Source organism: Tupaia chinensis, unplaced genomic scaffold, assembly GCF_000334495.1.
Source record: "Tupaia chinensis unplaced genomic scaffold, TupChi_1.0 Scaffold000012_1, whole genome shotgun sequence".
In the NCBI taxonomy this organism is placed as follows: Eukaryota; Metazoa; Chordata; class Mammalia; order Scandentia; family Tupaiidae; genus Tupaia; species Tupaia belangeri.
Genome location: NW_006159442.1, coordinates 2,497,421 through 2,521,316, shown reverse-complemented (window position 1 = coordinate 2,521,316; position 23,896 = coordinate 2,497,421). Strand labels below are relative to the sequence as shown.

The following is a 23,896-nucleotide window of genomic DNA, read 5'->3' as shown; positions in this document are numbered from 1 at the left end:
ATGGTTCCTACTGAGACACTCCTTCGTGGGTTTTCTCTCACATAGACAGGAAGCCTCACTGTGTCATGACGGGGCCCAAGGAGTGGTGCCCCCAGCCACTCGGGCTGAGCGGTCCCTGTGCTACAGATCTGCGTAGTAGAGGAAAAGCATCTTCTCCCCTCTTATCAACTGCTGCAGGCAACTGTCCACCCACTGACAACTGAAACACAGTCGACTCTATATACTGTTTCAGTCAAGGGAAGAGACTTTAGCCTAGGTACTCAACATCTTTAAGTAATCCCCACCTGGCCACACTGGGTCTGTTCTCAAGTGTGGCAAGGACTCCAGGTGACAGATACCATCCATGATGCCTACCGGTTCATTCTGTTGCCGTGGGGAGCCGGACCCTGACCTTGTCAAGTCTGGAGAAGGCATCCTAATGTCCATGGTTCACTGACATGAAAATAATGAAGCACTGACTGAGGATAAGAGAACTGACTCCTATGGAGATGAAGGCCAGGGTCAGCCTTGCTATATGAATGGATCCAGGCAGAAGACAGCACAGTGTAAGTGCCAGAGTGAGACAGGACACCTAGGAAGTCATTGCCGGTGACTGAGGGGTGAGCGGATTGTCCTCACGCCCGCTGGGGGAGCCTGTGTGCAGATCGGAGCTGTGAAGGACGGCTAAAAAGTACTTAGTTGGATCAGGATGTTGGCATTTCTGGGAATAGAGATGATGCCTCCTCCCTAGCAGGTAGGTGCACAGCAAATGAGGCATCAGGTAACAGGGGGGAGCAGGGTGAGATGGGGATAAAGCAGGGGAAACTGGGCTGCTCGGAGCTGGGGCTGACACCCTCCCCTGCCCTGTGGTGCAACAACAGTGCCTGAACAACCTCAGGAGAAGCTGCTAAACCTACCCAGGAGAGGGGAAGCTGGCATGCAGAACAGAAGACATAATAAGGTTGAAGAATTTGGGGATCATGTATCAGTAGACAATGTAACATTTCATTTTAAAACTCTGCCTGGAAGAACTCCACAGGGTTTCTCAATTTTAAATTGCCAGTGAAAATCAAAGTCAGAAAACTACACTTGGACCCAGTACTGCCAAGTACTACCATGTAATATTACAAACCTTATTTATATTCTAAATGTGAATATTCAAGGTAAAACTATGCTTCTGAATTTAAAGGGAAGGACTTGAACATTTTTCTAAGTGGGATCTACTATGACAACGAGATGTAATGGCATGGACTTGTCCAGATATTTTTGATGGGGGTCCCGACTTTTTTCCATAGAACTCATTTCATTGTATGTATTACATAAGAAATGGCCCTTCAGGTGATTTGATATTTAATACTTGGTTCATCTTCACTTACCATTTTTGTTAAAAAGAAAATTCAGATAGAAGACCCAGGTGGACCAAAGTGCAATGAAAAAAGGAAGGTAATATTTTTAGTATACACAAAGTAACAGACAAGTGTTCTCAACTGGAGTAACTTTGGTAGCTTACAAATGACTAAAACACAGCATTTTTGAAGACATGATTACTCACAGGTTTCTTTAATTTCTTCCTAAAGTAGTCATATTTCTGCTTAAATTCTCTGGAGTAGGGAACAGCCTGGAAGATAAATTTATAAATATATACAATGCCAAAAAAAAAAGTTAAAAACCCTTGAAATTTTATGCACACTGAGCCAACGTTCAGAGAACTTCATGAATCATAAATCTTAAACTCTCACTCTTCAGATTAAGCATGGAACATTTATATAATGTCTGCCTAGCACATGGGGAAGTCCTAGAGCTGATTAGGGATAATCAGTATTGAACAGAGCTTTCACCTCTGGAAACACCTAGAAAAGACATCACTTAGGGGATCCCTACAAACTGAACTTGCTGTCCACGTGCCTTCTGTTAGAATATGAGCCAGGACATACATTTTTTTCCTCCCTGCAGTTAAGAGCTACGGGTTGTGAAACTTTAATGTAGAACATGGAATGACCCACAGAGCTCATTCTAACCACGCTTTAAAAATCTGTGTGGGGACATACAATAGGTGGAATAAGCAAGTAAACCAAGACTCTGGTCAAGGGAGATAAAATCAGGAAGATGGCATTCTGGGAACATTCTCAGAGTGATGGCTCTACAGGTGTGAGTTCAGTAACTACAATCAAAATAGTTGATTGTTGGGACCAGCAGTTAGCGTAATGGCCATGTTGCTGGACTCCCATGTAGTCGACTGCAGTTCGCGTCCCAGACCCGGTGGCTTAAAACTCATGCTGGGCGCATGTGCATGCGCGTCCAAGATCCCAAGAGGAGAATGGAGGAGAAGGGACTGCAGTGTGGCCATCCCCCCACCCCCGGGGGGTGATTTCTCTTTCTGTCTCTCTGTCTCTGTCTGTCTGGTGAGCGCACGCGCCCTATAGCAAAAACCTCCCCCCCCAAAAAAAAGTTGATTGTTATTTGAAAGTTTTGTATCTCTTCAGGCAAAGTGGTATATAAGCTTCATCTGCTTTATTGTAAAGTAGCTTATAATATCTTGAGTCAGAGCCCCGATTTCAGGCTATTGAAAAAGTTTACCCGCTTTTTACAGAAACAAAAAGGAGTGGCTTTTGCACACACACAGCCGACCTCACACTTTGAGATACTCATTGCTTTGTAGAGAATGGTATGAAATTTGGCACAGAATACTTCTGCTGATAGCAGTTTGGGCTAAGCTAATACAATTCACTGATCCTTAGTAATCTTTAGATGCCAAAGCTTATCCCTTTCACCAGAAAAAGCAGCACTAAAGAACAAAAGCTTCCCTGCTTTAGACTGCTTTAAGGCATGATTACACACATAGGTATGAACCCCAAACAAAAATAGCTACTCTTACAGAAATTGATTATGTAGCATTTAGCTTCGTAATTCAAGAGCAATAAAGATATCGCATTTATATATCTTAACATTCAAAAGCAATTCTCACTGCCTATGCTTATTCTTAGTTACTAAGTCCGTCTTCATTTGATTTTCTACTGGACGCGACATTTGACCACAGAACCTATCTATTTTGATGAAGTCATGCATGCGTTCTAATTCTGGGCAAGGTACACATTTGGTCAACATCTGGACAACCACCTAAACAGGGGAAGGATACAGTGTTGGGCCATTAGCTAGTACAACCATCATGGGTTTTTCCCCACTGATAGCACATCCTTTCACGAATTAAGATTTCCATTCTAGTTTATTTATCCCTCATTGGTGGCTCATTGGCTAATTCACTCAACAGATTTTTTTTTTAATGCCAGAGGGCAGGGCAGGTATGCAAGGTTGAGAGAGAGAGAAAAGGGAGAGAGAGAGAGAGAGAGAGAGAGAGAGAGACCAACTGCAACCATGATAAATGAGGACATTTCTTTCTTTTTTAAAAAATTATTTTATTGAACTTTATTTACTTATTTATGTATTTATTTTAATTTGACCAGAGAGGAACAGAGTAAGAGAAGAGAGAGAAAGAGAGAGAGAGAGAGGAGAGAGAGAGAGGAGAGAGAGAGAGAGAAGAGAGAGAGAGAGAGAGAGAGAGAGAGAGAGAGAGAGAGAGAGAGAGAGAGTCCCCTAACAGAGTTCAGTCATGCTGCAATCCTTTTTCTCTAACCCATCAGGATCCTGGACATGCATGCACAGCCCTGGGATGTTTTTCAAAATGCTGGGGCTGGGACTTGAACCCTGGATGGCGACATGGTATCTGCCTTCCTCTGCATGGCACTCAGCTGCTTTGCTCTAGGGTTGGCCCATCAACAGATATTTCTTGAGCACCTACTCTGAGTACGGCATTTTAAGTGCTAAGGAAATGACAGTACACAGGGCACAGCTGTCTTCCCTGGTTTGTTCCCTCTTGGAATTTACAGGCTACTGGGAGCAACAGGCAATATGAAATACATGAATAAATGGTGGTAGGGGCTCTGAGTGGGAAATCAGTGCTAAGAGGTCCTGGGAGTTACTTTGTATGAGGTTTTCAGGGAAGGCAGTTCGGAGGAAGAACATCAGAGTAGAAACCAGTCACAGGATAGAAACCACTACAGGAGCAGAGAGCACCAAACACTGAGGGGGGAACGCACCTGGCTGACTGACATGTATAGCTATGACTGGCTGTGCTCGAGGAGAATTAAACTGACAGAGGTTTCCTTTCTCTCATTTCAGCTGTAGAGGAACTGACTTCCAGGGCAGACTCCATCCGCAGTGAGTTCTGGGACATAGCCTCTCCTCTGAGTAACCGGTTCACAGTCAAGGAGAAGGATTTGACCATGTGAACTTCAAGGCTCTTCCACTTCCAAAGCCTTCAATATTCAGCAAATTATTTTTTGTTTGCATCCCCCAAATATTAAAGGAAAACCTCAAGTATTCATTCTTGTACGTGCAAGCTCAGTTGTCTTAAAAGACAAATGTCCTCAAGGAACAGACTTCCAAATGTTGACACCCCCCCAACCCCCCTCACCCCCAGCCTGTGATGTCTACTGTCCTGCCTGCCTTGCAACCATGGAGGTATTGACTTGGTGTGGGTGGAAATAGATGCAGAGAGATTTCTGGTCTTTCTTTTGGGAGATGATGCATGAAAGGTGAAAAATCCTCCTCCTCCTATGCTTATTATCTTTTCTCTCTAGAAGTATTATAGTTCTCTTGATAGAACAAGAGAAGTTTTTAATTCTCCTGTTGAAAAGATCCCAACAGCACACCAAGACAAAGGCATCTATACAAGGCAGCTTCTGAAAGGAACTGCATGTACATTTCTTGTATTGAACAGATTACATTATTTCTTCTCTCTTAAAAATCTGGCATTTCCTTTCTGCACATGCAGTGTAACATGTACAATCAATCTTTTTGAAAAATTAAATGTCTGTTGATAACAGTTCTTTTGTTCTGGATTCAGCATACTTTCTTCTTTGTACAGAAAGAAAACCTGCCATGCTGAGTAAGGTGCCTCTACATGTCTTTGCATTGCTATCTTCTGGGAGATACTGGTGCTCCCAGGGAGAGGGACTCACACCTGATGTGGCGACAGCAGTGACCCCGTGGGGTCTGGTCCTCATTCTGACACTTGCAGAGATACAGTTAGCTTCTGAGCTTCTGACAAATTGGGAGTAATCACATCTGTTCTGCCTTCCTAAAGGGATTGTGGGTATTTCAAATCCACCCATTATAGAGTTCTTGTTAAAGTACAAAGCACTACACAAACATGAGCCAGTGCTCAACTTTTTTTTCAGAAAGAGATTTTTGCTATAGGGTACGTGCACTCACCAGAGAGACAGAGAGAGACAAAGAGATAGAAAGTGAGAAATCACCCCCCCGAGGGGGGGAGGATGGCCACACTGCAATCACTTCTCTCCCACTGTCCTCTCAGGATCTTGGGCAAGTATGCCCAGCATGTTTTAAGCCACTGGGTTTGGGACTTGAAACCACAGCTGACTATGTGGGAGTCCAGTGACTTAACCATTATGCCATCTGCTAGCTACCTCCTTTTTTTTTTTTTTTTTTTTTTAAATTATAGCAGTGTGCAGACAGCACAATGGGGACAGAAGGAGTGATTTACACTCACGCTGCACCCTGAGCTGCCTCCAAAGGAGCCCCCTTTCACTAAAATATGTAGAAATGCTCAGTCAACTTAGAAGTTCACATTTCAAAAACTTGAGGACAAAGTAAAAATACCAGGTACCAGATAAGCACAAAGACGCAAAATTAAAGAAATGAGGGGACAGTGGACCTAGACACAGGTGCTCGGGTTTGGGTTTTAATCCTCCCATGGGGACACAAACTTGGCCTCTTGTCTGCATGACTAGGGGCCAGAACAGAGTTGGCTACAATCTAATATCCAAAAAGGGGACAAGAAAACTACGTGATGGTCCAGAGAAGTTGCAAAAAAGGTCACTTTCTGCATAGGGGCACATATGGGAAAGCATCAAAAAACAAACAGTTCTGAAATAAATCCATACTCCAAGCCTATACCACAGTGAGTATGAGCTCTACAATGACGCCAGCTGTGGATGCCCGAACCTGAAGTTAACAGAAAACAGAGATTAGGACTTATAAACGCCCAACAGGAAAAGAATGAAGATGAGTTCACTTATTCAGAAACACAAAATTATAAACTGAACTAGACAATAAGCTAGCACTGAGGACAGTCTCAAATGCCCTTAGGACCAGAGATAACACACAAACTGAAAAAGACTATAAAATGTATTTTAAAAATGAAAGATGCAAAAGAATAAATAATAAGAAGAAAGAATAACTAAAAAGACAAAACAAATTTTGAAAAACCAAAAAGAACTTTGAGCAACTAAATATAGTCCCTGAAATAACAGACTTAGTGAATGGAAGGGAAGGTAGATTTTAAAACAGCTTAAGAAATAATGAACTGGAAGAGCTGAGTAATAACGCACAATACAGCAAAGATATATATGCATACACACACGCATGGAGACCCAGAGAGGGGATATGAACATTAAGAGATAAGGACGATAATATAAAAGTGAATCAAATGTCCAATAAGAGTTATAAACAGAGAATCAGCAAGAATAAGAAAAATGTCATATGAAGAAATAATAGCTAACTAAGAATTTTCCAGAACAGAGGAAAGATACTATCTCCACACTGAAGAATTCTGAGTCTAAACAAAGATAAACAAAGAGAAATCTACACAGAGCTATGTGATACTGAAACTGCCAAATATCAGTGACAGAAACATTCAAAATCACCACAGGAAAGATTTACCCACACAGAAATTACCATTATATAGACTAACAGCGATCTTATCACCAGTTAAGGGGGCCAGAAGACATGTAAGAATACTTTCAGAGTCCTGAAGGAAAATAACCAAGAAGTCCATAATCAGCTGAACTTCTTTAATAGAGAAATCAAACAGGACAATTCGAGTCAAAGACAAGAAGACGTGATGGCTCTCGGGCTCACTGAAACTGCTGCTGGGATGAGGCTGAAAACTCGAGGGGGTACCAGATCTGCAGGACGTACCCCCCCGCCCCCCCCAGATTCAGTAGAGTGTGGTAAGATCTGAAACTTATGAAAACTGCCTTTCCAGTAAGTCCCCAGTGGATACTGAAGTTGTTGGTCAGCACATCACATGCTGGAAACTGTGAACTATCATTAAGAAGAACCTGTAAGGGGGCAGCAGGTGGCATGGTAGTAAAGGGTGCTGGACTCTCACATGGCTGACCACAGTTCAAGTCCTGGCTTGCTCGCTTGCTTGCTCACTCTCTCTCTCTCTCTCTTGGGCCAAACTGAAAAAAAAAGATAATAAATAAATATAATAATTCTTAAAAATTAAATAAATAAAAGAATCTGTAAGCCAGTAAAAAAACAAAACAAAACAAAACAACAACAAAAAAACACAGATACAAGAACCAAGAGCGGGTAAGGGAATTTGTTTATATACTGGTAAAAATTACACAAGCATTGACTATTGGGGGAAAAGAAAACTTACTAATGACTATTTGAAAAGTTAAAAGACTAGGTAGTTTAAAAATTCCACCTAACGATGACATGGGAAATGAGTGAGAAGAATGGCCTCCGCATTCTCCCAGGCCCTGGTGTTATTTAGGAGAGCAGTGATTCATTTCAACATTAAGGTAGGAACATAGCTCAAAAATTGTAATGTGTGCACTGGAAAATAAAAAGGGAAAATACTACTTGCAAGCGTGTAGAGAAAACAAAATAAAAAGGATTCTCAATCTAATAGAAGGCAGGAAGGAGGAAAAACACCCCCAGTTACAAGAGAGAATAGATACACCATGTAAACACTAATGAAGAGAGAAAGCAAATATAATTACGTAATCTCAGACAAACAGACGGAGTAACGATCACTGTGGAGATTTGACACAACTCTCTTGGCTATATCAAACAGAATCAAAACAAAAAGGGTCTAGATATTCTGGACACCATAAGCTTGACCTCACACACATATAAAAAACCCTAACCAAAGATACCACATACCTTCTTTTTAAACACATAAAGAACAGTTACCAAAAAATGACCAAGCTCCAATGAAGATTCAAATATTTGATTACAATTATCCCCTGGACAATGTTCTCTGACCACAATGCAATTAAATTAGAAATTGGTTAGAAATAGATAGGCAAGACCTTCCCACACTCTCAGAAAGCAAAAAGCACATTCTCAACAATTTTTAAGTTAAGAAGAAAAGTTTTGGAAATTGCCAAATACTTGGAAGCAATGACAAATAAGGCCAAATGTTGGCATTCCAGTGATAATGACCTAATCAACGTATTTCTCTGAAAGAAACATCCCTAATACCAATAGAACAGTCACACACTTTTATATTAATAGAAAACAGAAATAGAGATCTTTTTTAGGGTCAAACTTACCCAGATTGATGCTAAACAACTTTAATAATAATAAAGGCTTACACTTGAGTGGAGGTAGATGATAAACAGCATTCCTGAAACAGCTTTAAAATGATTATTTCTTGAATTTATCTTTTTATTTTTTTAATTCTTTAGAGATTTTTTTTTTGCCATAGGGTGCAAGTGTTCGCTCACCAGAGAGAGAGAAAGACAGAGACAGAGAGAGTGGGAAAGTGAGAAATTACTCTCTAGGGGCAATGACCATGCCACAATCCCTTCTCTTCTTGGGATTTTGGACATGTACTCAGACACACCTGGTGTAATTTTAAGCCACTGTGTCTGGAACATGAATCACAGTCAGCCATGTGGGACTCCAGCACCTTAACCACCATGTCACCTGCTGGCCCTCAGAATGTATGTTGTTTTGGAAGATGTAGAAGGTAAAATACTGTTCTAAAAACCAATTGTGACTGTGATTGTATCATAGGAAGGCAGTGCTTTTCAAGCCACAGACAACCCAGGCATTACTGGGCTCTCTGCACGGGAAACAGTACTGAAGCAGCTAACAAAGAAATCTGGCAAATAACTAAAGGGATGCCAGTTATTAAGGTACGTTGGCAATACAATTAAAATTTACTTTCTTTATTCATGATGGAGTGCATGTATGCACACATGATGGGGGAAGAGAGAGGAAGAGAAAGAAGAGATGAACATGTTTCACAGGGCCAAGTCACGCTACAATCTCCTTCCTACAACCCACTGGATCTTGGGCTCTCTCATATGCCTGGTGTGTTTCAGGGTGATCGATCACTGGAGATCTGAACTGCGGTCACCATGTGGGCTCCAGCTTCTCTTCCACAGGGCATTACTACTGCCCTGTAGAGCCCACCTTGTAATATCATCTAAGTTTTCAACACACACTCTGGGTTGAATGAGATTAAAGTACTAATGAATCAAATTAGTACTTTAAATACACCCATTGGTCTCTGAGCTCAGCATTTGACATAACAAACTTTAGTTTGCTTGGCCATTCTTATTTTATTTTTATTTTTGCTATAGGGCACGTGCACTCACCAGGAAGACAGAGACAGAGAGAGAGAGAGAGAGAGAGAGAGAGAGAATATTCCCCTCCCCGCAAGGTAGAATGGCCACACCACAATCTCTTCTCCAGTTTTTCTGGGATTTTTTTGGGCAAATGTGCACATGTGGCCAGCATGATTTATGAGCTTTTGGGTCTGGGACTCGAACTGCATAGTCGGCCATGTGGGACCCGGCACCTTATCCTCTTTGCCAACTGCTGGCTCTGCCTGTCCACTCTTTTAAAGAACCCCGCATTTCAAACTTTGCTGATCCTAGCAGATTCCTGATAATTCCAAATGATCTCCTCACACTCACAACCACTGACAAAATCTGCTTGTGCATTCCCTGCCAGTGAATGGGGCCCCTTCTACAACTCATCGATGGCTTGTGATACCAAGTATCTACGGCTGCAGAATGACAGGGGGATTCTCCCTCCTCCGTATACGCACAGCGGGCTGCCCTGGGAGGGAGTTAAACCTACATAGAACAGATGCTTCTTCCATCAGGCATAAATGAGGGCATTATGAGAAAGTCAGTGGGCTGGCAGAGTAAAGCTTCTTAACTTTGTCAGTTCCCGAAGTTAGCTACAAAATCAGCTCAATTCCAGATTTTTAAAGTTGGAAGGGATTTAAAATTTGTTAGCATGCATTTACTACCCTTGGCCTACAGAAATAACACAACTTTACAAATATGGGACCTAGTTTTGCCTCCTATACGAAGGAAGGAATAAGATATTTAAAAAAAATTGCCAGTGGGCACATGCACTTGGCAGCAAAAGACAAAGACAGAGAGAGAGAGAAGGAGAAAGTGTCCTCCAGTGGGCCACGGTCATGCTGGAATCCCTTCTCCTCCTTTTCTCCAGCCTGTTAGAATTTGGGGCACACATGCACCTGCACTCAAAGTATTTTATTCAAGCCACAGGCCCAGAACTAGAACTATGATAGGCCACATAGGAACTGGCTCCCTTAAGGGTTACCAGTCTGAGAGAAAATTTTAATTTTAATTTTAATGTACCATTTCATAAAGGAGAAGAAAAAAAGCTTTAATTCTGATACCATTATCAAACCATGTCCTTTTCCTTTATAATAAAAGCCCTCAAGGAAAGGACATGGAGTTGTACCTTCGCTGGAAACTGGAGGAGGTGGAGGAGGAGATGGGAGGAACATCAAACTACTTAGTAACACCAGTCCCCTGGCATCATGGTAGTCAGTAATATACAAGAAATGCATGTTGAACTACAATCGAAATCTTATACCGAGGAGTCAGAACTCAAGAATACTGACCGGCCCAGTAATGGCTGGATTCTGCAGTCTTGGGTCTTCCCACTGGGTAATTTTGCTATCTGAAAATGTTAAAAAAAAAAAAAAGAAAAAGAAAAAATAATCAGCACATTAGTTCATACCCACTCTATGCCAAGATTAGCTTTTTAGCATCTTCAAAAGCTGCCCAGCCCCTTGCCCTGTTCCCCACAGGGTAACAGCTTGGCACTCCAGAGTTAGAAGATAACTGACACTCAGTGTGCACCTCCTGAGCACAGTGTTTCGTGACAACCACTCCATCAGAAATGCACAACTGATGTAAAATCATCTAGTCACACTGTTTTTGGAAAGCAATCTGCCAAAATTTCCATTATAAACCCCTGTTCTTTCAAGGATTTATAACTTGATCTTGACTTCTATTTAATTGAAAAGGCATAAAGTCTTAGTTCCCCCCAAAGGTTAACACACACACACACACTCACACACACACTTTTTTCTCATGTCAAATACTTTTTTATTTGCTGGTGATGTTGAAAAACAGCTTTCAATTAAGAACCCTACATCAAACAAGTGAATAACCCATTACATGCGTCACTCACACACACAGAGAAATCGAAGCAGCTGAGGCAGCCCAACTACTGAGAATTAGATACAACACAGGGAGGTTCTGGAGAAAGGGCTCCCTTCTGGCCACGTTGGCGAGAGGTGTTTTTCTTTTCCCAAATGAGATGATGCAAACAAGACCATCCCATGTACTTCTACCACTTCTTACACAGGTGACGGCACATGACAGCTGCCCTGATCACGTGGGATTTGCACGGTGCATATGTAAAAAGACTTCATGGATTCCTGGATTTGTGTGTGTGTTTGGGCGGGTGGGGGCAGAGGGTGAAGAAGGTTTCACATGAAAATACACGGTGAGGGTAGACTGTAAGTCAATGAGTTCCCTGGAGTTTCAGGAAATCAAAGTTGAGGAAAAAAAATAAAAGGAAAACAATGACTTATTTGAAAAGTACAGGGGCCAGCCCATGACATGGTGATTAAGGTGGCTGGATTCCATACGGCTGACAGCGTGGTTTGAGTCCTGGACCTGGCGGCTTGAGAAACATGCTGGCTGTGAGCTCGTGCATGCCCAAAATCCTGAGAGGAAGGAGAGAGATGCAGAAGGGACTGGGATGGGACCGTTCCCCATGGGGGCTACATTCCCCCCCCCTCAACCTGTCTCTTTTCAGCAAGTTCACATACCCTCACTTAAAAATTGAGAAAAATAAAAATAGAATACTGGTTCTGCTTATTTCCTGTGTACTGGTGAGTGGGCTGATAAGAATAATGAATTCAGTTTTAATGACTGTACTAGGAATTTTTAAAAGTCTGATATTATTTCAGTGAAAGCAGAAGACAAGTAAAAAAAAAGGGGGGGGGAGGATGTCAAAGCACAGGATGATTCCAAAATTCTAATTTTGCTTTCATGCTGGTAGAAAACTACAAGAAAAGTCTCAACTGTTTTGGAGAACCCTGATGGAAGCAAAAGGCTCTTTTGGTTTAATATTGGAAACAGAAGACTCTGGAAAGTCAAAGTAGCTATTGGGATGGGTAATGAGAAAACAAAACCAAAGAAAGGACATGGTACAGCTACATACAAATAATGCCTTAAATACCAGCTTGGGTTATAACCGTTTCAAAGGGGTACTGCCATCAAAGCAGAAAATAAAATACTCGCAGCTCATGAGGATCCGAAATCTTCAGACCAGACCTGCACTCCGACTCCACCTCTGACACCTGCACCTGGAGTCCCATGGTTGCCTCAGCTCGACTCTAACAAAACCAAAGCCATAATCACCCAATCCCCCAAACCATTCCTGTGATCCTAGATTCCCACCTAGCAGCATCTCATGCCACTCGCTTACTCAAGGAGGAGACCTGGCCACATCCTTGTCCCTCTCTCTCTCTGATAAGATGCTCATCTTTTCCCTGGATTGTGCTCTGGATTCACCAACCATGGTCTTATTCAACCCTGTCCAAGACTTCCTCTATAGCTCTGCCAGAAGGATCTTTCTAAAGAACAAATGCGATCACTATCAGTGCCCTCTAGACAGCTCTAACACTGCCTGCAGGATGAGCCGGGGTCCCCACACCTAGCAGGGGACTTCTGACCTGGCTTGAGTGTCATGTGACCTCCCCTGCATACCAGCTCCTTGTAAGTGTGCAGCATGTCTCTGAACATGGCCCAATGGCATGTATTCACGCATCTACACATTCCCCTGTCCTGGAATCATTCTTTGCTGAGCTTGCCTGGCTCAGCAGGTGAAATCTGTCTGAGAAGTGACCCATTCTGGAGGGCCCTCTTGTAGCCTCCCTCCGACCCCCTACGCCCAACCACTTCCCAAGCAGGCACAGCTCTTGCCGCTGCTGCTTCTCCTTCCCTCCCCTACTATCACACCTGACCTCCCTCCTATTCGATATGGGCCCCTGAAGGACAGGGACTGTGTGTCCTTCATCTCTGCAGCTGCCAGTTGATATGCATCCTGGCATGTAAGAGGAGCTGAATGTGCTACCTTTTTTTTTTTCCTGGCCAGTGGTGTGTGTGCTTGCAAGGGCTGGGGGAGTGGTGAGAAAGCACCCCTCATGGTGGATGGTCACAGTGCAATCCCTTCCCCTCCATTTCTCCCTCCTTTCAGGATTTTGGGCATGCATGCATGTGGATCATGAGTATTTCTCAAGCCACCAGGTCCAGGATTCAAACTGTAGCCAGCGATGTGGGACCCAGTCACTGTAACTGCCAAGCCTCAGGCTGGGCTGGCATATATATTTTGAAGTCTATTCATCTATTTCCTCCACGAGCAAGAAAAACAGAAATAGCACTGCCAAATACAATCCAACCCCATCCTCAGCCAGCCCTGAATTTTGGGCTTGTGTGTCCCCAGCATATTCAGGGAGGTCTCCAGACTTACTTAAACTGGCAAACTTCCCATGTGGAATTGCCTTGCAGTGTTGCATTTTACTACTGTGCCACTGCCTGCCCCCCATATGTTATTATTATTTTTAAATGACTGAATAAATTTGGTAGTTAGAACAAAGTCCTTTTAAGACAGTCTTCAGAACCACATGAGCTTCTGTGTAGTTAGTTACAACAAAGGTCAATTCTATAGCTAAGTATTGTCAATAAATGAATGTATGGGACCAGCTATTCATTATTCATTCATTTCCTTTACAACTTGTGAGTCTAAACTGACGTATCCTCTTCAAGACATTATAATTTGAATCGAAAGATAAGAAGGAAGTAGAAGAATGATGATGTGGTTTGGATCATGTCTACTCCCCAAAGTTTCATGTTTTAGAATTTGATCTCAGTGGGTAGTGACTGAATTTCCTCCAAAATTCACGTGTTAGAACTTGATAGTATTGTAAAAGTATTGAGTGAAAAGTGAATTCCTTCATGCTGTCCCAGGATGAGGGATAATGTCATTAGGGTGGAGCCTCTATAACTGAGTTATGGCGGGAACAGAAGAAGAGGAAGTAAGATCTGAGTGGCAAAGGGAAAGTCACCCGGATACAGATCCCACTCTGATAAAAGTTTGCCTTCTGCAACTCTGATGCTTCTGGACTTCCCAATCATCAGAACTGTGAGCTATCAAATGCTGTTTCTTTTTTTTTTTTGGAGAGGTTTTTGCTATAGGCCGTGTGCGCTCATCTGACAGAGAGAGACAGAGAGACAGAAAGTGAGAAATCACCCCCTAGGGGGGTGGCCACACTGCAGTCCTTTCTCCATTTTCCTCTTGGGATCTTGGGCACACACGCACATGTGCCTGGCATGAGTTTTAAGTCACCGGGTCCAGGACTCGAACCTGGTTGACTACATGAGAGTCCAGCGACTTAGCCATTATGCCAACTGCTGGTCCCTCAAATGCTATTTCTTTATAAAACACCAGGCTCAGGTATTGCTGTTAGTAATGAAAAAACAGACTAAGACAGAAGAAAATACCCAACCTAGCTAATACTAACAGTTGTGGTGAAGACTGTTGTCAGGAAAGAAAACAGGATTTTATAGAGTCACGGGAATTTTATCTTCTCTTCTAACATTGTATGTAAGGCACCTGCATCCAATTACTCAGCTGCTCCACACATGTGGTCTTTAAGAATGACATCAATCCTATAAGAGCTAAAGACTCAGTTCAAGATCTTCCCTAAATCTCTTACATTAGGACCAAGACATAGGGGCTTTTCAATAAATATCAACCAATGAAGCAAAGAACCCTATGGTTTGAATGTGTCCCCCAAAATTCATGTGAGAAGTTGTATTTAGACAGGATTGAAAGGGTAAAACCTTAATCTGATGATGGAGTTAAGTGGTGGGGGTTTGGAGAAACGATTAGGGTTAGGGCCATTAGGAGGGGCCCCCTGTGATTGACTCCTCCTAGCTTTAAAAGGAGACAAGATGTGTGCTCTCCTATCCTCTTGCCCTCTGCTGCCTTGGGACTCTGTAGGGAGCCCTCACCAGTAAGACCTCCATTACATGCAGCCCCTTGGCTTTTGACCTTCAAAACCACGAGTTAAATAAATCTCTATTCTTTATAAACCAGCCAGACTCAGGTATTTGTTTTTAATAACAGTAAAGCATCTGGAACAAAAAGTCTAAAGACAAAATTAGTATTGGGCATTCATTGCTCCTGATGTTAAATCTTTAAGAGAGCTGAATATTGTTAGTCTTGAAAATGTCCAAGCTCTCAAGAAGAATTTATGAAGCAGAAAATAACTAGATAACTGAATTATTTAAAAGACGAGTGTATTCTTGTCTGTAATTCAATACATAGTCACATGTCCCAGCTGTGCTAGGACAGGAGGATTTGGAACCACTCACAAGATGATGGCTTTCACTGTAAAAACGGCATATGGGGTGGGGGGGTGGGGGGCCTGGAATGACTGGGTTTCCATCCTGAAGGATGGCAAAACCATCCCAATGCTAGAAAACTGGATTTTTACGGGGAAACTATTTAGAGACGCTTCATTCTGGAAGTAAGAAAATTCTTACACATTATCATTTAGGTAATTATATTGACTTTGGAATGTACGGTCAGTTTGATAAAGCCTCTTATAAAGATAGGTGTATTCTTACTTCTCAGAGCCTGGTTTGGCAACTCTTCACAGGCTGGATTTTAGTGGAAGGGCAAATGAGTTGAACTGTTTCACTGCTGTGCATCCTTTATCACCTTCCATTTTGGTTCCTCGTAAATACATCTTTTTCTAAAATGTTTTTTAGTCACTAATGTGTACTGTACCTGTTTAAGAGAACTTTTCAGTACAGTCATGTGAGAGCAAAATAAACTCTAATCTCCAAAAAAATTACAACAAATGTAGTCTTGGTACGGCAGCTCAGATCAGCGAGGCTCTGCACGTGGTCAATACCACATCATCCATCTCCCAGGAGCAAAGAGGAGCTGCCCCATGCCATTCTGAGCAGGAAGGATGAGGAACGTCTAGGATGAGCACTGCAGTGACTGGAGGATGGAGGAGAAGAAGGAGCAGCCCTGGGATCCAACGAGTAGCTCCCCTCCTCTGTCTCCCAAGAAATAGGAGCTGGGCCAGCATGGATCTGGAGGGGGGCTGCTGCTTCTCAAGCCAAGTTCTTTCCATTTTCTAAGACCAATGACAGCAACTTCCTGAGACCCACCCCAACTATCCAGAAACTCGACTTAAAGCCCCACCATTTATTAAGTGTTCACTATATATTATACTAGGTCTGTGAATGCCACCTGGGAACTCCTCCATGATTTCTATTAGTTTTCTTTCTTTCTTTCTTTCTTTCTTTCTTTCTTTCTTTCTTTCTTTCTTTCTTTCTTTCTTTCTTTCTTTCTTTCTTTCTCTCTCTCTCTCTCTCTCTCTCTTCCTTCCTTCCTTTCTTTCTCTCTCTCTCTCTTTTTTATTTTTAGAGAGTGATTTTTGCTATAGGGCACATGTGCTTTCCGAAGACACACAGAAATAGAAAGTGAAAAATCACCCACTGGGAGGATGGCCACACCATAATCCCTTCTCCTCCATTCTCCTCTCAGGATCTTGGGCATGCACACACATGCACCCATAGTGAGTTTTAAGCCACCAGATCCAGGATTTGAACTATGATCGACTATGTGGGAGTCCAGTGACATAACCATTCTACCATCTGCTGATCCTCTCTATTATTTCTAATTACACTAGATTATCCTTTGTAATGGTGTTTTTCTGGGTTTCAGCTCCTTGCAGAATAGTCACAAAGTTGTTTTCAGATTGATCTAATAAGCATCAGATCACTAGCCAGAATACTGTTACGATGGGGTGTGAAATGTTCCCTGGGTGTGACAGACTAAGATTGTCTTACCAGTTAAGGCCTTATTTTAATGAAATGATCAGTATTAATCATATCTGTTTTTGAAACGGAAATTGCAATGCATAAGAAAACTGAGAAGGAAATCGGTATTTTGTTTTTAGTAGGAAAAAAATGTGTAACTTCTTTCCTATTTTTGCAAATTCTCTTAAGAGGAGGATTATAAATGATAGTATAGTAAGGAAAAGAGCAGAGAAAAGCACATACATTTTAAAGCAATTACAGCAGCAATTTTATATTTATTGTAAAATTCTGGAAACAAGGTAAATCAGAATTTCTTTGCAGCAAAGACAAAAAGCCTATATTCTTGAGTTACATTATTTAAACCAAAGGGGAGACCGCCCTCCTAAGCATACCTAGGACTTCTACTTTTAATCTTAAAACTGTTGACCTTCTTTGCTTAATAACTAGTCAAATCCCCATACTCAAAAGTGATGCTCCGTCTACAAAGCTCTTGGACCTATAGTAACATCTGGAAGAGGTCCCAAGACTCTGAGGTAGTGACAAGACCTATGTGTACGAGGACTTCTCCCATCCATGGCTTTTTGTTTACTCGTGAAAACATGAAGTGAGACATCTGGTATAGACTTCCTGTTTATGAACCAAATGAAAACAATGACCAACATTCCACCAAATCACACATATGACTCGAACTTCACATCTGTTGTAAGCCTTATTTTTAATACGCTTTTTCAGAAGTTTGAAGGGATATGTAAATCTGATCCCATGAAGAAGACCATGTCACCACAAAAAAACAACCAAAAAACAACCTCCCCCCCAAAAAACCCCATTGGCTAAAAGCAAACCTGTATTAGTTGGACTTTTAGTTGAAATGAGAAACCACACGTTTATTGATAGGCGCTGGAGCAAATGTCTACAGCAAATATACTGCAATTTTAAAAAAAGAACTAAGGTATATTAGTGTGCTGGGTGCAGGGAAACATGCTATGAATAGAAAATAAGGTCAGAATGGGCCCCGTGCCACAAGACCTTTGAAGGCAGTGATTTAGAAAACTTATATACTGCTTCAAGCACTATTCACACATAGATTTTTGACTAAATCTTCACTTCTAATCTTATTTTCTATTACAAGAGTGTGTTTATTAAAAGCGCAAAGTCAAGGGATCAACCAAAAATATTTTTTAAAAATCAAAAAAAAAAGTTAATAGGTCACAAGATCAAGTTGGGTAAAAGCTTGATGGGCAACTTTAAGGCAAACTCGGGGTGTAGGCACAGTACCGTACGAGGGCACTGAGTCTCTGGTATCATTTTCTCCACATAACACCTGGCTGCCTAGACAGAAAGTGAAATGACAAGGCTTTCACTCTAATATTTAAATAGCCCTCCCCCGCCCTTCACCTGCAATACCTCTACATCCTTAACAGTGCCCACTTACTGTGATCAATATAAAACGTTCGGCCATCCAAGTGAATCCTTTCTTCCCAACCAGGCTAGGATCCAGAGAAGGAGGAAAGAGACAAAAAGAAAAAAAAAAAAAAAAGCAAACATAACATTAGCTAGCAGTCTCCCCAAATCAAGGGCATAATTTAAAACTATAGGATCCTTTCCTACTCTTCTTTCCTAGGGTACATTTTTACATTAAAAAAAAAGAAAAGAAAAGAAAAGAAAAACGAAGAAAGAAAGAAATACAAACATTTCAAGCTAACTCTTCTAATGGCTAGCACATGCTATATCACGTGTGCCACAGTCTCAGATTTGTTCACTGTACGAAGGACAGGAAAATGGGTTGCTATTCAAAAGCTTCAAAGAAAATTTAACCATACCATGAATTAGTTGAGTTGGAAGTTGAAGAGCTCAACTAATTAAACAAACACCGAGTACTAAAGGAAGAGAGAGTTAATTAAAGATATAAAGATGTTATTTGCGTTCTCAGGGGCTAAACAATCCCATATTGGCATCTTCTGCTGTATATTTTCAATATTCAAATTCAGGAGCTAAATAGATTTGGATAATTTTTTCAAGATAAGGCTAGTATATCCTCATTGCCTGTACTGTCACTATTTGTGATCTGCACTTTAGGGATGGAACAGTCAAGAGTTTTCCTCACTCTCTAAACTCACTCTCTGGGCACTTTCCATCTGAACCAAGAACCAAGGAAGATTTAGAGAGTGGGAAGTATTTGTATAACCTAATGAATAAAGATTGAACCCTGACCTTAGTAGTTTCCAATTTTGCTCTAATTGCCATATACCAAGCTACCAAAAGGTTAATGAGAAATTCTCACTTAAAAAATGGTCTTGGACTCCAAATTCTGCCCCCCCCATCCTAAATACTTTCTTCTGTTTTTAACTGAAAATGGGTTGTTCAGGAGGACATATGGTGAAGGTTTCTTTCACAATCCAGTTTGGAGTAAAAAGCTCAACTCCCACTCAGGCCCCCAAAGAGAACAAACTGGTAAAAATTAGGTTTACAAACAGTCATCAATAAGAAAGAGAAAACTTAAAATATTTGTAGCTTAAATGACTTATAGATTGCTTGTGTCTTCTTCTCCCACACTATTTTCATTATTTTTGTTCTGACGACTAAATCAGCAATATGGACAGAGCTCATTGGTTGCTAAGTTACAAAAATACATGTGTGCTACTCAAATTGCCACCTGTAGAGAATGTCTCCTGAACATCCTCGTTACAAGGGCTGCCTTCCATTAGTAGCTAGCAGCTCAGATCCTCTTTCACAAGTACTGGGCATATCACATGAACGACAATGTACTATCAGCATTCAGCCAAACAGCTGATTCGGTTAAGGAGCACCGACCAATGGAACTCAACAAGTCTGGAGAAAGACAAGGTCTACAAGACCTCTCCCTCAACACTGGGCAGAAAATGCATGTTTTCAGACCATTCAGGTGTCTTCAGTATACTCACAGGAAGAGGGCCAAGGTCATTGGGGTTTAAAGATGCCTTAGACCGCATATGTACTGGAAATTTCAGGCGTGGATCTTCCTGTAAAAACAAACAAACAAACAAAAATGTGCAAGGCAGTAGATGTTTAGAGATATTTTCTGTGTGCAGTTACTGGCTCCTTCCCTTCTTGGGCTGAACACCCTAAGCAATCAGGATGCCTGTGCAAGGAACATGGGAGATTCCATCTTTCTGTTTTGTGCAGATGACTGGCTGACCATCGCTTAGGAGGGTCTCCTTGTGCTTGGTGAAAGGAGAGCAAGATGAGTTAAAGAGACAACCATTTTCCCAAAACCTTGAAGGTAATGGGGTAGGAGGGCCTCATGGGAACCAGAGTGGGAGATGTGAATGACCACATGGCCTACCTCACAGAAAAAGCGTGGAGACAATGATTTGTCAAGCTCTCTGTGGATCCGGAGTTCCTGGTTAGGGCTGCTGGCCAAAACGACGGGAATGGCCACTCTACATGCTTGTGTCTGCGGGGCTCCCTCTACTCCTTCCTGAACTAAGTAAGCAGAGCATATGACTCTGGTCTGATAAGTCTTTGAGCTACTCTGGAAAGACCATCTGCTTCACTATCTTACATGATCAATATAATAAATAAATAGAGATGCCCCACTATGAAACTTTACCAAGATTCCTGACCAAGTTCTATAGAATAGGTTCTCATTTATGTCTCAATATTTAAATGTTTATGACAATTTTTTCTTAAGGGATATGCCACATAAGATACCACAGAGAACCCCGGAGGTGTGTTCTCTGACTTCTTAGGTCTTTATGATTTACACAGAGTCAAATGTATGATCTTGTAACATCCCTTGTCAGCAGCTTGGGCACGCAATCTCTGTTTCTGTAGATAAGAAAATTGAGTTTCAGAGAGAAATAAGAACATGCCCTAAGGTTATGCATGACCCAGAGGCCAGCAGCTATCTCTGCCTTTCACAGATCCAATTAAAATGCAGTGCAACCTGGAGAAGCTATATCTTTAGATTCAAAAGCTTAGACAACCAATGACAAAACTGAAGCTAATATGCTGTCAATCAAATAAACTAAAGATTAACAGAGAAACCTTTAAGGCATTTAATATTAGCTTCATTCAATTATATTAAAGCTTTTGCTGCTTTTAATTACTAATCAGTTTTCTATTTCGCATTTTCCCAGGTCAGTAGTATCACTGGATCATAACAAAGTGACAGATTTTCATAAATAAAAGAATCAAAAGCAATCACCTAAAACCAGCTTTTGTTTTTCTGTAAGCTTTAGCAAACTTTTCTTTGAAGAAATAAATCACATTAGCAGTTTGTGATAAATATTGGCCTTGAACCTAATCTTTCTTAAAGGGATAAGTAAGGCACAAACCAAGTCCAGTATCCTGTAATACACTGGAATGCATATAGTGTAAATAAATATGCTAAGCAGACTTAGGACTGAGAAAATGCAATAAGTTGATATCCGGTAAACATTTGTGATTGGCTAACTGCGGGCAGAAGGAAAGCTTAAAGTACCAAACTCCATGAACGCCATCTACTCAAGGCTAACTACACTGTTCAACCAGGCTACCCTACAACCACCAGGGGACCTCCAGCTCATGACCAGGACAATATAGGGAAAGCTGGGCCAATAGGACACAAAAGAGGGAGGTCCCTTCCTGGATGCGATATTATTTAGGGCCAGCCATGTTTTAGAAGCACACACAGTGTACTGTGAAAGACAATCAGCCCTTTTGGTAAAAAGCTGGTGATTTTAAAAAAGAAGGAACAGATGGGGACAAGCAGGTGGTGTGGTGGTTAAGGCACTGAATACTCCCACATGGCTGACCATGGTTCAAACACTGGACCTGATGGCTTGCTTTCTCACTTTCCTTTTCTCTCTCTCTGGTCAAATTAAAATGAATGAATGAATAAATAAAACTAAATAATTCTTTAAAAAAAAGGGAAGGAACAGAACAGCAGCTAAAATGAATGAAAGAAAAGCATGGTGGGGGAGGGCTGGAACATGAAGTATGAAATAAACTCAGTGTACCAGGTCTGCCAAATGGCCTCACATGGAAACCCAGACCTCACTAAGGTGAGGGCCAGAGGCCCTAAGGGGTCACATTCTCTTACTATCCAAACAATAATCAAATAATGGCAGCAGCCCAAGGAATTGGGCATCTCCATATCTAACAGCGGCCTGCCCTGCAGTAGTTGGGGAGAACTTTAGGGATGATCACACACTGAACAGCTCATAAGATCTTAGATATAGGGGCCGGCAAGTGGCATGGTGGTTAAAGGCGCTGGACTCCCAATGGCCTACCACGGTTCAAGTCTCAGACCTGGTGGCTTGCTTTCTCACTTCCTCTCTCTCTCTCTGATCAAACTGAAAAATAATAATGATAATAATAATAATAGATAAAGTTAAATAAAATAATTCTAAAAAAATATTAGATATAACTGTAAATGAGTCAAATATGCAAAACACATCACTTTGCAGCGTTCTGGCTACGATCAGGTGAGGTGTCAAAGTATGTACAACACATACGATGGTTGTTCCTCTTTTCTCAGTGTGGTAAGTGTACTCTTTTATGAATAATTAACTGCTTCTTTTGATCCAGTTGGAAATGTTTTTAAACAGAATACAAAGATCAGTAACTTTAAAAAATAAGGGGTATTCTTTTTTCCCATCCTGTAAGAGACCAGCAATTCTGTCTAGGTTACAATAAATTTTATTCATTTGAACTTTGGTAGGAGATAATCCTGTAGCTAATCTTTCTTGCTACAGAAATAAGCCAATGCTTTGTCCTGTGAAAGGCATAAACATACTAGCATGCACATGCTTTAAGTTGCTCCCTTAATAGAAGGAATGGCAAGGTGAGGCCTCTTGCAGCTTTCTCAGCCACCTGGTGGCCTCCAGCCTGCAGTCCAAAAGCCAGACTCAGTGGGGACAAAGCCATGCTTTTATGTTATTTCTGATGTTGTCAAACTATTCTAAATGGGTTGCCAGCACACTGCCTTCATGATTTGTAGGTATAAGGCTGTGTTTTAGAAATATATTTCAAATGGACGTTTACTCTATAGGTATACACAGGGAAAAGGTTAGCCTGAAATTTTTCATGCCTCTGGTTCATACAAGAATTAAAAGGGCCCAGGGCCAGAGCAGAAGGAATGCTATTTTCTTTATTGCTCAAACCCAAGAATAACTATGCTGTACTCTCATTTGTTCTCTCTCCTTCAAAACTGTAATAAAGCAGGGCCAGCAGGTGGTAGAGTGGTTAAGGCATTGGCCAACTGTGGCTTGAGTACTGAACCTGGAGGCTTGCTTTGTCTCTCTGGTCAAATGAAAAAATAATAGGGACCAGCAGATGCTGTAATGGTTACATCCCTGGACTCCCACAAAGTCGACCGTGGTATGAGTTCTGGACCAGGTGGCTTAAAATTCACACTGGGCGCGTGTGCGTGCGTGCCCAAGATCCTGAGAGGAGAATGGGGGGAAGGGACTGGAGCATGGCCATCCACCCTGGGGTGGGGGGTGATTTTCTGCTTTCTGTCTCTCTGTCTGTCTCTGCTGAGATATAGCAAAAATCTCTCTTGGAAAAAGAAATAACAACAACAAATGGAATAACTCTTAACAAGAAATGAAAAAAATCTAATAAAGCAAATCCCCAAACTAACTCTAAAGAGATTTGAAGCCAACAAGTGCCTTCAGAGTTCTCTTCCCCTTGGAGCCTTTGTCCCAGAAGAGGCAATGTCCAGGGTGCCCTCAGGTGAACACCCTTTGTCTCTAGGTGATAAGGCAGCTCTGTCAGCACATCTGAGTTTGGTTAAGAAGGGTAGGAATGGTGGCATTTCCAGTGGTTATCTTAAGAATTTTCAACAACAGCAACAGCAGCAGCAGCCGCAACAAGATGCTTATTTTTTAAAAGATAAAAATTTTAAATTAGTAAATGAGTCAATAACAAGTATCTGGGTAAAA

At 41.6% G+C, this 23,896-nt stretch overlaps 1 protein-coding gene across 17 annotated transcripts in view; it reads right to left on the bottom strand.

Annotated features, from left to right (window-relative positions):
• The window catches only part of NEDD4L (NEDD4 like E3 ubiquitin protein ligase), a 381,870-nt gene that overhangs the window by 30,936 nt on the left and 327,038 nt on the right, over nt 1-23,896 (bottom strand). For 12 of the 17 annotated variants that reach the window (XM_027768276.1, XM_027768265.1, XM_027768364.1 and 9 more), the window contains 5 exons: nt 19,910-19,987; nt 18,421-18,475; nt 18,264-18,317; nt 10,691-10,749; nt 1,532-1,597 (listed from right to left, as the gene is read on the bottom strand). In XM_027768276.1, coding sequence (XP_027624077.1) covers nt 1,532-1,597; nt 10,691-10,749; nt 18,264-18,317; nt 18,421-18,475; nt 19,910-19,987 — 312 coding nt within the window. The remainder of the gene's footprint in view (nt 1-1,531; nt 1,598-10,690; nt 10,750-18,263; nt 18,318-18,420; nt 18,476-19,909; nt 19,988-23,896) is intronic. The other 5 variants (XM_006139917.3, XM_006139919.3, XM_006139921.3 and 2 more) reach the window with 1 other exon arrangement.